This window comes from Patella vulgata, chromosome 4 (genome assembly GCF_932274485.2).
Source record: "Patella vulgata chromosome 4, xgPatVulg1.2, whole genome shotgun sequence".
NCBI classification, from domain to species: domain Eukaryota; kingdom Metazoa; phylum Mollusca; class Gastropoda; family Patellidae; genus Patella; species Patella vulgata.
Window position 1 is genome coordinate 11,747,777 of NC_065882.2, and position 16,572 is coordinate 11,764,348.

The 16,572-nt window shown below is 38.2% G+C and overlaps 1 protein-coding gene across 1 annotated transcript; it reads right to left on the reverse strand.

Annotated features, from left to right (window-relative positions):
- Nucleotides 1-5,386: 5,386 nt before the first annotated feature.
- On the reverse strand, nt 5,387-16,164 carry LOC126819497 (organic cation transporter protein). The gene is made up of 10 exons (XM_050547602.2): nt 15,898-16,164; nt 14,911-15,128; nt 12,580-12,810; nt 11,832-12,034; nt 10,694-10,784; nt 8,712-8,914; nt 7,977-8,111; nt 6,979-7,064; nt 6,212-6,329; nt 5,387-5,674 (listed from the first exon to the last, which is right to left on the reverse strand). The coding sequence occupies exons 1-10, from the start codon at nt 16,034-16,036 to the stop codon at nt 5,389-5,391; spliced, it is 1,710 nt and encodes a 569-aa protein (XP_050403559.1). The 5' UTR covers nt 16,037-16,164; the 3' UTR covers nt 5,387-5,388.
- Nucleotides 16,165-16,572: the final 408 nt, after the last annotated feature.

The window sequence follows — 16,572 nt, forward strand, 5'->3', positions numbered from 1 at the left end:
GTCAACTTCCGTACCCTTTACTGCCATATTTCTGTATTTCAGTCCTGAAGTGGTTCTTAGTACTGCCGTTTAGAATCACATTAATCTGAAGTTGTTAATTGTAGATGAACACTCTCTGAATAGATGGCCAATGTCCAAATAAAAAAATCCGTATTCACATTGTCATTAGTGCTTGAACTCTTGGTTTAAATCAAACTACACAGTCATAATTATTCTGATTTTATTTCATCCTCCGGAAATCTTCAACTTCCAATATGTTCCACAAATTGCTGAATTATAATGCACTTATTATAAGTAACCAGCAAACTGGTCAGGTGTCCATATAAAAATAATCCGTATTTACTTTTGTTACTAAATTCTTGGACGCTTGGTGTAATTCATCCAAAATGACCAACAGCTAGCTCAATGACACATAACTAGATGCCACCAGTATTAAATGGGTGAACTGTTTATTTTTAAATCTTTCAAAGGTGCTAGACAAATTATGCGAGAACACGAAACTATATAGAGCAATAGAATGTGCGCATGCAGAGTCGCCATAGACGGATTGTGATCACACAAGGGACTGTCTGCTATCACACATTTTTATTCCGTGTACTGTGACGTCTAATTTCGCATCGGTTTACATACTTTGACAGGGGCATACTTTGGAACATTTTCTAAAGCATTAATAAGGGCTTAAACGACCCATGGGGGGGGGGGGCATTCAAGGTGAAGTCGCTATAATTTGGTGAAACTGGCTAGAAACAACGGGGTTCCATTATTGGTGAAAACGAACTTGTTAAATTTGGAATGAGTTACTTACAGTGTTAAGAGATCCATGCGTGCATCGGTTTTCTGTATCATTCGAACAACTATGTACACATTGCAGCCTCGCAGGCACAGCCCCTGACAAGTGGTAAAACCCTGGGGCTTGTTTCACGAAATTTTAACTAAGATAAAATACAAATTTTAGTAATTTGATTGGTTGATATTAGATTGATTTTAGTGCTTAGCCAATCAAAATTGAAGTATCTACTAAAATTTGGATTTTATCTTTAGATAAAATTTCGTGAAACAGGGCCCAGAGCTTTGCTATTTTTTTTATCCAGAATCAAGAGGCCACGCCGCTTCTTGTAGACGAACAGGTTTATGGACAGAAACTCCTTCAGGACTTCAAAATTTGGTTATTCTTAATGGTCAGTTGCTGATAACGAGATACGGTCAACGCTTAATCGTAATAATTTGTGTTTCAACATACTCAAGTAGTTGTTAATGAATTTATTAAATTTGATATGTACATGAAGGACTATGTAACTGAATGTCTAATTTGTATATTTGATTTTATATTCCTTTGTTCTGTCGGTTACATAAGTAAAACACGTTTCTGTAGTTGTGCGCGAGGCAGGGTCTATAATACTAGTTATAAATCACATTAAAGTCCATGTACTATACACTAATTGTTTTTATACGCCCACATCTTCATGTTTGTGAACAGTCTACAGGTCACAATTTTTATCCGATTTCAATGAAACTTGAAGTATAGGTTTATCACCCTAAGATCTCAGTTCCTTTCGATATTGGCATGTATCGGACTGTAACTTCATGGATTATGGCCCCTGATTGTACGAAAAATCATGTTTTTAGCTTGTGAACACTGTAGAGGTCACAATTTTTATCCGATTTGGTTTAAACTTGAAATGTATGATTATAACTCAAAGATCTCGATTCCTTTTGATATTCGCGCATATCGGAAGGTCACTTCCTGAATTATGGTCCCTGATTGTACGAAAAATCGCGTTTTTAGCTTGTGGACCCTATAGAGGTCATAATTTTTATCCGATTTAAAAAAACGTATTAATATATCACCGTTACACCCTAAGGACGGCTGAGTTCGAATTTCGTGAAAATCGGCCCAAAACTGACAGACAAAATGGCCGCCCTTCGTTCTAAAATACCGTTAAAAAAAATGATATATGAAGGTTGTGGACCCTATAGAGGTCACAATTTTAATCCTATTTTGATGAAACTTGAAATGTAAGTTTATAACCCAACGATCTTGGTTCCTTTTGATATTCGCGCATATCGGAAAATAACTTCCTGAATTATGGCCCCTGATTGTACGAAAAATCACGATTTTAGCTTGTGGACCCCATAGAGGTCATAATTTTTATTCAAATTTAAAAAAACGTATTATTATATTACCGTTAGACCCTAAGGACGACTGAGTTCGAATTTCGTGAAAATCGGCCCAAAACTGATAGACAAAATGGCCGCCCTTCGTTCTCAAAAAGCGTAAAAATATGGTATATCAAGGTTGTGGACCCTATAGAGGTCACAATTTTTATCCGATTTTGTTGAAACTTGAAATGTAGGTTTATAACCCAAAGATCTCGGTTCCTTTCGATATTCACGCATATCGGACCGTAACTGCCTGATTTATGGCTCCTGATTGTACGATAAATCACTTTCTTTTTAGCTTGTTCTCTATCCATCTCTCGAAAATGTGGGCGTATCCTGCCTGGCAGCCGCTGGTTTTATAGACTTGGAGGTGACCCTTTACGATATTATCGTTTTGCACAAAGGGTCACTGTTCATTGCACTGATTATAAATGTCTTATATTTTATCCATTTAAAGAAATTTCAAATCCCGAAAAATAATCATCGATGCCCGAAAACAAACCCCTTAGTTTGAATGAATTTTAAACATACATTATGCAAGAGCTAAATCTGCCTATTACAGGTCTTTCTTAAGTTCTGAAATGTTATCTAAATTATTAATTAACTTACCATACCATAATCAACTCCCGATGTCATCGCTAGCCTGTGATAAGATTCCGATTTGCTGTTCCGACTTCCATTCCTGATTTAATCATAATCGAGACTATATTTTTTATCGTACCGACTTTAGTAATGATGATCGAAGCTAGGCCGAAAATTCAATCCCTAAAATCTCGGTTCAGAGTGGATCAATTTGACTGATATTTTCAGCAAATCCCCTTTACATTATCTAGTTTTTAACTATTATAATGAGAACTCTAATCTCCCATAGTGTATCTTTAATTAAGGGTGTTCTGTGACAATTTAATATGTAACATGTAAAGCATCCACATTAGACTTATTTTATTTTATTTATTCTTCAAGTAAAGGTTACAACATGACAGCAAACAATATAGACATGTATATGAAATAACTATGTGCTGCATTGTATGAATGAGAAAGTGACATTAATAAAGAAGTATGTTAGGTATGGTATCATGAACAGATCTTTACTTAGGATAGTTCATAAAGCCGGACTTCTGTAATATCCGTCACTATTATTAAAATTCTATCACACATATATAAAGGGAGGTAACTGGTGTTATGTAACTGGACTGCTGGCTCTTCCGTGTTTTATTTATTTTGTAGTTCATGAGGTAGCATCAGATTCCCGTATGCAGCATGCACACCATGTTCTGCTGCAGCAACTAGCAGTAACTTCTACTCCAATGTAGCAAAATCTCTACGACAATCTGAAATGATGCGCCTATCACCAGATGGATTGCAAGAGTATATGGTAGAGTGTTTTTATTTATGTTATGTTAGTATGGTCACGTTTTTAACTTACAGCTTTAACCTGCCCTGCCCTGCCCTGTTCATTCTTCCTAAATGTATCCAGTGAATTCAGCTGATATTGTATTTCAACTTTGATCTGAAAGGTTCTTGGCTTTTTTGTTACATCACGATGGGCAACTCTCTTAGGCCAAAAAACAGTGATACCAACCCTAAACTAATTTTGTTCTCACTTCCTAGGTCAAATAAATGATCATGGCGTATGTTTTCTGCAGCCACTAAGTTTTGGTATTTGCAACAACCCGAATCGGCATTATTTTACTCAGTTGTTAAGCTATGAAAATACATACTAAACACTTGAAGATAATTAAAATGACATCACAGTATGAATGTAGTTTATTAAAAGATTAAGTTATTTGTTCAGTTAATCCAATCAATTATGCAATTTTCATAACGCCCTATATTTTATTACAGACAGCGTATAAGGTTCTTCACTATTGAAGACCTTTCTTAAGTAAGAACATTAGCTTTGCATGTTTGTCAGTCAATGGCACCCTTTGAAAAACAATCATAACCGTCTTGTAAATTGCACAGCATGATCAATCATGGTGTCGATGTTTATAATAATGCCCGTCTTCATTAGCCCAGTCGGTGCAATTTGATTGACATACTTTTAGAAAACACTAAAACCTAGCTCCTAATTGAGGAAGGGAGGGCGGTGTTCGTGGTGAAATATGGGTTCATTGAATGAATATCTTTGTTACGTTCGATAATGAGCATGTTGCCTTAGGGTATGCAGGGTGATAGACAATTTGATTGCGATGTGCTTTATACAACGATAGTAATAAAATAAAACCAAGTACGAACAATCCAAACCATAAGACAGAATTCGAAGTCCTAAAAAACGTTATAGGCAAAATAGTGTATTCAAGCAAAATAGTGTAATCAGCAAATGTACTGCTCCTCGTGTACCCTGTCTGGCGCCACACCCGCATCCAAACTATTAGGCGAAATGTCGGTACAATAGCGTGATTGGCCAATGAACTATCGGTATGCAAAATGCACGCGATGAAATGTGTTAACGATGTAGAAGACATTATCAGGGAGATAGTAATAGTATACGGGTCAATTAAATGTTCTAGAATAATAGCCGAGAGAGACACGTTATATTTACCAATCAAATCAATATGACGGCCATAAAACTTTTTAAAGGTTTTAATAAGTTTAGTGCGCAAGTATCCTTGTAGTTGAAGCTTAGATGACAAATGCCTCGATCTACTTAAGAAATCAGAATAAAAGGAACAAGCTCTCGCGTAACGAATTAGCTGAGACAAGTAAATGAGTCATCTATGCAAGGTTAGTCTGGTTTGAATGTGAACTGTTGGCGACTGTTTTTATGTTTACTAGTTGACAGTTTAAATCCACGTTGCTACTACGTCTATCGAAAAGCAATTGCAATCAAATGAAATGGGGTTTAACGTCCTACTGTTCTGCTCTTATTGGCCTTGGACTAGTAAAGACGGACAGTGTGGTATGATGAACATTTAGTTCTGATAGCGGCGCTATGGCTTACTCTTATTTCGAATTCCAACTGTCAAGGGTTCTTTTACGTGCAAGCCAACGACAACACGTTCTCTCATGCCAGGCCCTCCGTCCTACACCAATGACAAGGAGGAACCATGCCGGAAAATCTCGATGTACTTTCTCGGCCAACGCATTCAAAGAACACGGGACCTCTAGGTTAGCGACCCAACATAACTCACCATATAGAACTTGCCTCATTTAATAATCAAACTAACACATCAGGTTAATTCAAAACACTTTAATTTAGACAAGTTTAACAAAAATTAGTATTAATTAACATTTAATTGATGACTTATATATCTTTGTCTTTCCGTCCTTCAGCTTTAATGGCGAGCCGTCTGTTGTCTTCTTATACAGAAGTTTCACGTCCGCCATAGTCTGTGGGAGTTCCTTCCCCATAGTTTCCGGTAACAAGGTAATCAACAGGGTGGCAAGCAGACAACAACCACCGAATATAGCTCCTGGGCCCCATGATATATGTTGAGATAAAACCCGTGAGAAAGGCCCCAACATTCCACCAACTCGGGCCGCTATGGACGCGGATCCTAGTCCAACATTCCTGACAAAATAGAAAGCTAATATTTTATTTTTATTTATTATCCAAATATATTTTATTGAATTCACTGCGAGTGAACGAATCCTCTAAAGCCGAACGGACACTCAGAATAATATTGCAAATCACAGCTAATCGTGGCTTATCATAATATCGCTGACTGCGATAACACATCATTGTTTATTGTGACGCATTATAACTACAGTGTTGTCAAGTATGATCTGCGGTTACTGACACCAAAGAAAATGTTACTAACGATTTAACACAAATACCACGTTTCTCTTCGGTGCATGTCCGTGTCTACGGTGGAACAGTCACTTTTGATCAGCCATGATCATGTTCAGACCTCTACGATATGTTGCACTGTTTTCCGGAAAGATTTGGTTATTAGTGTGTGCGACAGTGTCTTTAAGTCGTGTGAGCTGGTATTAACGATGGTTTAGGCAGTCACAGGTTGAAAATACCATGACTGTGTCGGAAAGGGGCAAGTGGTACGCATAGAATCCAATAGCTTGAGCAAGGGTAAACTCTACTCATACTGACCTTAAATTGGTAGGGAATATTTCTGGGGTATAGAAGAAACAGGCACCAAAAGCACCACCCGCTCCAATTTTACCGAGCAATGAAAACATTGTTATACATATAGATGCTGCATAGCTATCTGTAAAAATAATTCAGATAGGGTTGATGAGAAGCTAAACGATTACCGAGCAATGATAGAAGTCGATGGCCATCGAGGCTTTGACTTTGAATATGTGTGAATCAATTCTGCCAACGATATAAGCATTACGAAGTGCCCATTAACATCACTTATCATAGATGTCTTCAGTATTTTGAGATTGAGAACGTATTTGTCGATAACAAGGTTTGTCAGCTGCAACGGATGGAATTCGCCATTACTCTAAGACCGGCTCTAATTCGCCATTATTCTAAGATCGGCCCGTCTTCATTAGACCAGCATAGGAGCAGAACAGTAGGACGTTAAACCCCATTTCATTTCAAACCCCTGTGTGTTTCAATACTACAGTTTTTCCCGACACAAATGAACTACAAGAGATGCTCTGAATATGTATCCTGATCACCTTTGGGTGGACATAAGTTGACCTCACATAGACGGTGCGCAAAATAAGAGACCGATGCCCCATCTCATTGCCGGAAACGACCGTTAAAAATTTCAAACCGTTTTAAAGTTTACTCACACTAAAACACCATGCGTTCAAAATTTAAGTGATTTAATGAATGGTATTTTTCCAATTAAGTACAAAATTAATTTTCCGTGGTCAAGGCGATTCTTGATGTAAAAGACTTACCAGATGTAACTTTGATAATTGTAGCCAGAATCATACCAGTCCCACATAAAGCATAAAATGTTGCTAGAGTTTTCTTTCTGCCATATCTATAGAGAGAGAAGGAATGGATGAAGTTATATATAGTTCTATGGCATGGACTATTCTGCGGCAACCAAATTGTTGTCTTAAGGTTACACATTAAACTATCCGATCACTAGCTTTGAAACGATCTGAATACATAGAATTGCCACCAGATTTGGACCGTAACTATCTCGAGAAAGGTTGGAACACCGTGGAGATTATTGCACGTTGCCTGCAGCGTAGATTCTATCAATTTATATTATCGAATTCCTAGCCAAAAGCCAACAGTTCCTAACCGCGTGGTCAGCGTCCTGACCACATAGCTACATAGACGGAACCATCAAATATCAAACTTACGAAACGAGCAGTCGATTTTTACTACTGGTACTAATAGCAAATGGCGTGGATAGTTCTCCACGGGACGCGTTCAGATGTACAGGAAAGTGTCGAGCAACGAAACATTGAGCTGCTCGGTTCTAAAATGTCAGTGGATGTTTTCTCGACCAATCAATCTGATTAAAATACAGATCCTATACCGCGTTTCGTACTTTATAGTTGAAACTTTCTTTAACTTGTCTTCACACACCTAGGATATAGGCTAGTTGTTAAATAACCCGCGTTCTGGCAGATGTGAGGGATAGCCAACCAAATGATCTGTTGGGTTGAGTGCTTATGGACTGGCATGAGGAGCTGTGGGTCAACAATCGCAGCAATAGAAAACAAATCTATAAGTTGTATTTCCTAATATCCCCTTGAATCAGAATACTAACGTCAGATAGTCGTATGACCCCCTGAGGCGACCTCCCATACTACTACCTCAATCTATATTTCAATCAGATTGCAACCTTCCCTTGTAGCCGTTAATCTACCGATCAATAATAAGAGGAATTCCACTAAAGCATATAGGTAGAAGTATTATTATTGATATTAGTACCAACCTATCAACAATCAGAAAGAAGATAATAACGGCAGGAAATTCCATTAACGCATACAGGAAGAAGTTGAGATATTTATCGCCAACCAGGGAAGCCGAGGTAAAAAACAAACCAAAATACGATAAAGCAGCCGTACACCTAAAATAGAAGCGAAACCACCAAGTAATTGTTTATTCTATCTATAATGCTTTACGATTTTCTTTTGAGATTATTTAAACATACATTATGCAAGAGCTAAATCTGTCTATTGCATGTCTTTCTTTAGGCCTGAAATGTTATCTAAATTATTAATTAGACATTAATTAACCTATCCAGACCATAATCAACTCTAGATGGCGTCGATAGCCTGCGAACTTCAGTGGATTATGAACCGATTTACTGGATAACTTTCCATCACGATTAAACGATTAAATGGATAATCGAGAACATGCTGTTTATCGTACTGACTTTAGTAATGATGATTAAGGCTAGCCGGACATTTCAACAGCTTAGCTGTCGGTTCATAGTGGATCAATTTGAATGAAATATAAAACTGCCAGGGACCAGGAGGCCCGATGTGCGCTAATATCAAAAGGATAATCGGATAAAGATTTTGATCCCTATATTTGAACCGTTTTAAAATCAAATAAATCCTGAAGGGTCCATAAGCTAAAAACCTGTAGAGTGTCAACAAATATCCCCCATCATCGCATCCCTTAAATCTATCGAGTGAATAAAAATATATCAGTGCATACTAACCATAGATACCACAGTATAAATGTGTTAAGTGCCAATTTCTTTCTCTTCAAAATATCTAATAAACTATATTTCTCTATTTTCACAACTGGCTTCATTTCACCTTCGTTTAAAATAAGTTCGTCGCCCTTCTCCGGCTCGGGAATAATTAAAGTTTGCCTTCCTACCAGCTCGTTAAATTTGTCCACAACCAAATTGACATCAATCTAAAACATACAGTTAGCTATAAATGTATTGAAGTGGGTTTTGAAGTCCTACTGTTCTGCTTCGACTGGGCTTATGAATAGGAGCATACGCCATACTCTGTATCAAATCCAACTGCTAAGGGATCTTTTACGTGCACGCCAATGTGTACACAAAACCTCAGAACGACTATACGCTGTCCCTTGCACTTTCTCGGCCAATGCAGGAATCGAACACCCGACTCCAGGTTAGCAAACCAACGTCTTACCCGCCTGGTCACCGTGGCTCCCAGTTAGCTGTAAGACGTTACCCGATATATTCGGTGCCCTAAGAATGATGACGAACAAACAGCCTCGTATAGTACACTTGACTATATGGTTAGTTAAATATGACAATATGATTTGCTGTAATTTGACATTCGACTACCTTCATCGAACCAGAACTGTAGTCGATTCTATTCAGTATAAAATATTAACATGTTTTGATTGATATCCCTGAAGTAATGGCCCGAGAAATCACTCTCTAAACATTGGTGTACTGAGACTGGAAACTGCGGTTTTTGACGGAGTGTGGTTATTCCTATCGTCCAAGCAAATATGTCATGAGTACTGTAGAATTACGGGGATTTTCGTGACTAGCCGCTTAACTGTGTTTGTAAGTATTGATTTCGAGGAAACAATTTTTCCTTTAGATGCATCGGGAGTAAACATCGACACTCGCATCGGTAAATTTAGCCTTAAACTCGCTATTTGAACGAAAATTTTGACTCAGTTCTCCGATATAAATGCTATAAACGTATCTGTTTGTACCAACATTACTTATTATCACCCAATAGTACAGTAGATATCGCTTTACATGAATTTGATTGGTCAGTTGAAAAGGAACTACTTTTTTTATAATGATCTATTGTTATTTAATTGACTGGGTCAATATAAAGGACTTTGCTATGGTTGAATTGCTGTCAAAAAATGATGTATCACTACGCCGTAATGTAATCAGGTTCAGTAAAAGTGAAATCTACAGCAAAGAATTATATTTATTTATTTATTTGTGCATGTAAGAAAGGATTCGGTGATAAATGAAATCTCCTACTCGTCTTTTTTTATATCAAAAAATATCAACATTCGTCGATAAAGTAACAAAAACGATATTTTTTGATATCGCAAATGACTCGTACTAGATTCTCTAATTACTACCCGTCTTTAAGTATTAGGTAATATTTATCAATTTTTGTGAAGAAAATCCATGAATTCTTTATTTGATCTAAAAAAGCTCATGTCATAAAAACTACTCCCACTACGTGCAAGCGAATTATTGAAATAAAACTAACCAAATATTAGTCCCAAAATGACCTAGTTTGTGTCGAGAGGACGTTAAACTCTCTCTCTCTTCTTAAGGCTTCCCTGCTAGTAGTTCTCTCAAATGGTTTTAGACCCAGGGAAAGAATTATGTCCCAGTCCTCCTGAGGAAAAACAAGTTGGGTTGAAACACATGCAATCTGCAAACGGCCATCGGTAAAGGATATACATATAATTTGTTTAATACTGATATACAGATAAGTATAACACTGGCTGGGTCAATCAAATAAATGAAAGAAACCGTAATACAAAAAGGCGATGGAAGTGAGCTAGAGGCAAAAAAAAAACCAAGAAATATCTATGGCTTTTTAGATAGCTGGTATGTCAATGCGCTGTACCGTCCCGGGTCTGTAGTGACACAGACTCATGGCTGGTGACCAGATCATGCCCAGCGTTGGATAGTTTGGATGTATTCGTACTGTAATATCAAAGTTATTTCATTACCTTATTCCATCTAGCCGCTTTCTTTATATTCTTAAGAGCTATGTCATATTTTCCATTTGCTATCAACCACCTGAACGACTCATCTAGAAATCTACAATATTATTAAATAGTTGCTGATTAAATCGATCTTTACATCAGCATTTTAAGCAACTAACGATAGCTGTGTGTAATTTCCACATTTAGACTATATAACGTAATTGTTCTATTTTGTTGCCTTTCCTTTGCACATACAAATCTCGGTTCCCGAATGAATGGGAGCCGAGATTGTACACATACGTCACCATGTTTAGCATTACCCTCTCTTTAAACACGAATATCTGCGTGCACATACGTCCCCATGTTTAGCATTACCCTCTCTTTAAACACGAATATTTGCACTACTTCTTCCGGAGTAATACTACTTCCGGTTCAAGACTATACCCGTGCTATGCTGAGCCAACTGCAAGATTTGATTTATTTCTTATCGCTCTGTTACATACATGACTATATGTAACTAGATAAATTGTACGTGATTACATTATTTATGGACCAAATAAAGAACCAAATCAGACCCTAAGGTCTGTCAGTAAGCGAAGTGGTGTCGTAAAATGAAATGGGGTTTAACGCCCTACTGCTCTGCTCCTATACTGGGCTAATGAAGACGGGCATACGCCATACAGTGTGCTATGAGGGAAATTTTGCCCGGACAGCGGCACTATCGCCTACTCTTATATCGAATTCCAACGGCCAGGGGATCTTTTACGTGCATTCCAATATATACACGGGACCTCGATTTTTATCTCATCCGAAGGACTAGACAGATGTCTTTGTCAGGGCCTCCGTTCTGCACCACTGACAAGGGGAAACCACGTCGGAAAATCTGGATGAACTTTCTCAATGCAGGGATCGAACACCCGACCTCCAGGCTAGCGAGCCAGCGTCTTAACCACCTCGCCACCGTGGCTCCGAAGTGGTGTGTCGATGCCAAGGATCGCTGTATGTAGACTAGCCTCCTGGGTTTCGCTCACTGTTAATTTAAGGTTCCATCCGAGGAAGCGGATCATTATGTGTACGTTAAAAGCCATTCTTTGTCACCAAATCGTAATAAAATTATATCTATAACGAAATGTAACATTACAAGTCAATCATTTCTACTTACATAAATTGAATAATAACCAAGAGCGAAACGGAGCAAAAAGCTAGTTGTTGAGTTCGCCAACTTTCCATCCTCAGAAAATATCCGAACGGGGTCATAGCGACAACACTGGTACCCCATACACATTTGCCAATAAGTCCCATATATCTTCGATATGCGGTCGGATACACTTCTATAGCATATGTAGCAGATGATAACACTATCCCCTGTCAACCAAAGAAAGATCAAATACACCAATATAGCTTTAGGAACATGATCGATTAAAATACTACACCATGTCAACCAAATTACTTAGGAGATAAACACCTCCTGTTAAGAATTTATCGGACTGTTATTGTCCATTTAATACCGCTTTAATCATTAGAGACCGAAATCCGCGTATGGGTTAATACCACACGAAATTCTGCCAGGTAACATTGCTATAGCATTCGTAAAATGATTAAATACCAATTGAAATACGACCAGAAACAATTTTATAACATTAGTGGCATGGGTTACTATTACTACTACATTATGTAAAACAAGACAAGGTAGAATTAATTTTTATAGAATTTAGTGGCGTAGACAGAATTGGTGCCTCTCCATAGCGAGGAGGTCATTGCTTTTGCCTTAACAAAACTTTATTTAAATTCAGTAGACGAAATGTGTCACCTAAAGCCCATAATGTTCTAACTCCTTTCTTACGTACGCGCTACTGAGTTATGTCCGTCCTAGGTGGGATGCATAATATTTTACCGAGTTGCTTACATACCTGTTGTACTATTCCCATTAACAATCGAAGTATGGCAAACGTTATATAACTGTTAGAGAAAGCTGTAGCAACGCCGATCACCATGACACCAACATGGCTGATAATATTGGTTGGCTTTCGTCCATAACGATCTGAGAAAAACGGTAGAACCAGCGCACCCATGGCCTGCCCTAATATCAACAACGTCTGTGGTAAATCGCCGAGCGCATCACGTTCACAAACAAGATCAAACTGAAAATATCACACAATCATACGATATAATGGTTACAAAAGCATGTATAAAATTAATTGTTTCTATCTCATTGGTGATAAATGTTCGATTTGTGTGAGATACCAGTCTTACAGGGTCCCTCACACAGCTAAATAACCCTATGCGCATGCGAATTATTAAAACAGTTGCACCATATGATAGTCCCGGAATGACCGGGTTTATCTCGAATGAAAGTCCAACCCCTGCCCCGCTAAAGACCCTTACGCGCAAGCGAGTTATTCATATTAAATTGTACCATATGTTAGCCCCGAAATGACCCATATTGTGTCGAGTGGATGTTAAACTCTCTCTCAATCTTACGGATGGAACGTCATTGATAATTGAAGATATTTAGTATTGTCTCATTTATTAAAGATACGTTCCCGTATTCAAACCGATTAATCTATCAAAATTTTGCTTCAAATACTTCTCAAAACCCTGTTTACGCGAGGGAATATCCCTGCTATAAAAAAATCTATTAAAAGAGGCCATGTTTGTGTCACGTGACTTCGCTGTCGAACTACCTACCTAGCAACGGGTGCGAGGTCGGAGGAAAATTCATTGCATACACAAGACGATGTTGTCTTTAACCGCTATCCATTTATCATAAATAACGAAGCCTAATTAAATTCTCGGATTATCCACTGCCCACGTCTTTTTCCGTGATTTTTTTTTATCTAAGAAAGTGTTGTACGTCTAATTCTTCATAAAGTTTATCAAAATGTACATCAAGCGCTCAATCCCCACGTGCAACCTTTGACGTCACGCGAGCAGACATTTCCTAATTGTCAGGCTGCCGATTAGGGAAACCCTTACATTTTTGTCCCGTATGCGCTCCAGGGAATCCAGTATTTTTCTAGTAAGGTTGGATATTTATACCAAAATTGCCATACTTTTATTGGAAATAATCACGCGATAAATACTTTTCTGGGAACGTATCTTTAAGTCATATGTGCAAGGTTTAAAGAACACAATTTCATAGACGTGTGATATGGTAGCTAAATCTGTCGTGTGTCTGCGGAGAACTCGGACCTCATGTCTGATCATGAACGTAACAGGAAATCATTCTTAACGAAAGGTGACAACAGAAGTCCACTTCCAGAAATAAACGGTAGCAGGAACTGTGAGTACGTCTAAGAAAGTTGAAGGTATCCTGCATAGTATCACAGAAGGGCTTTCGATCATTAATGGTCAGCAAACAAATACCCGTCACTGCATTCTGATTAAAACACAGATCATATTTCGTTTCGTATTTTATAGTTCAAAATTTCGTTTTACTTGTCTTTACTACAGGGGGTTGGGTGGCCGAATGGTTAGCACGTGCGCGCTGTATCATAAGCTATGTCATTTAGTTAACTGGTGGACTTTTGATTCCCCGGTTGTACGTGACTTGGAGCAGGATCACCTGTCTAACCTCGTGGGTTTTCTCCGGATGCCTCCCACTGCGCGCAAGCGAATTATTGAAATAACCCAAAATGACCTAGTTTGTGTCGAGTGGATTTTAAATCCAATTTCTCTCTCTTGCAAGGGATTAGCCAATGAAACGGTCTGATACGGCGAGCTTTTGGCGTAAGGTGCACGGAAATGTGTGTAACCCACTAGAGACATCAATGCTGATTGGTTAATTAAATGTCTGACGTCATAGGGTCAAATGCCGCTCGCACGACCCCGGACGCGACCTCCCAAAACAACCGGTCAGATCTCCATGTAGTGTAGGTCATCGAAAGTATAAAAAAAAACAAAATGAAATATTCGAGTCGTAGATATGTATTCTAATCAGATTACCCATCACTGTTAAAATACACGGACCGGAGCAGTAGTAGCGTATGTCACCTTAGACACATAACACTTCCTATTGTGAATCATTTAACTGAATAGAAAACATTATTCAAATCGAATAACGATATAGATGTGTTTTCCACCGACATTGTCATTAGTAATAGTCCTTAACTCATAAATCAACCATATCATTTTTACATTGAGAGCGCTAACATAATAAGATGTTATCGGTATGAATAATGTCGTGGATGTTCATTGGTGTCATTATAACCGATCATTTTGTCCACTCTACACAAAATTACCTCTGAAACGATCGAGGCATCTTTTCTTTCTGTGTACGTCATACCATATATACATGGTAGTGTGTGTTCTGTATTGATGGAAGAAGTGGTATTATATTTAATATAAATATTACATTGTCCGTATTCCACTGTATAATTACTGGATGATAATTCTACTCCAGCTATGGTTATACCAGTACCATTAGGTGGTGCAGAGCATTCATGGGGAATAATTCGTCCTGCAAAACAAATAACACAACACCATGGAATCAGGGGCGCCGGAACCGCGCGAGGGCCAGGTACCACAAAAGAAAAATTTGACAATTAGAACCCTGTTTAGAGCGCCTCTAAAATTCCAACATAAAACACTTTAAAATAAATGATAATGAAAGAGACAAAACCCTGATTATTCACAAATGAATAGACTAGGAAAAAGGTTGAAAACTTTCATCATTAACGCATGGGTATACACGTATACCCCAGAAAAGGACAGGGTACTATTTGTGTACCCGGGTTCCGGCGCCCCTGCATGAAATGAATGAAATAAGGTTCAAGGTCATACTTTTCTACCGGGCATGCATGCTACGAAGGAAAGTTTGTACGGACAGTAATTGAATTCTTGTACGTGCACAGGTTTCAAAGAACAATTAATAAGTATTAATACAACTTTAACATCAGTAGGAACTTAGGCACAATTTGACTATTGCGAGACAGAACATCAAAGGGTCAAAAGGCTCCTTATCTAGCAGATAATTTAAGGAAAGGTCACAAGGGTAGCGTTTACTTACATATAATGTTTCTGCGAGATGTATATCCATAACTAATATGCGCACTGATAACATTGCAGCAATATGAAACACACTGACTCCACAAAAACAAAATAATCATTTTGTAATTCAAATGTATCGTTTAAGTGTTCTGTTAACCTTTTTTTTAAAAAAAAAAATCTAGATACTCGCAGAAGCGGCCCCTAAATAAAAGAATAGATATTTACAATACACCACCTACCAATGAATATCATATCTAACAGTTGGAAAGAAGCAGAAAAAGCACACAAAGCGATAAGAAGATGATGAACATGTTGATATAATCCCCTTCCTCCTAAAACATTGAGAACCGTATCTACTTCCGTCCCCTTTACTGCCATCTCTCTGGATTTTAGTCCTGGTGTGGTTCTTTGTACTGACGTTTAGAATCCCATTAACTTGAAATTATGGATTTTATTCCGTCATCCTTCAGTCGCAATAAAAGGAGATTAGCATCGGGTCACGTGATCATCAGTAGCTCGTTGGTCACGAAACGTGTTGCGAGTCTATGCAGACTCGGGGAAAATTCTTCCCTTTTTTCATGTCTTTTGGCGTTATTCACCGCTTTATCTTGACTAAATAATTCTTATTACCTGTCGTTATGTGTTTTTTATCACACCTAACGCAGTTTCGTACTGGCGACCAATGTTCCCGAGAACAGGGATGTAAATGTGACTGATAAGAGTCGGGATATAAATCCCAGTGCCATTTCAGGTCGAGCAATTACCAATAAACGTACCGGAAAATCCGGCAGCGGGTTCGGAGAGTTAATTGAAACGACAATCTCTTCTTGATTCAATAACACAGTCCTGTAGCCAGTCCAATGTCAAGGATGACCTTCCAACTTCGTCTAAGTGGCGAATACCGAGTATGAGCA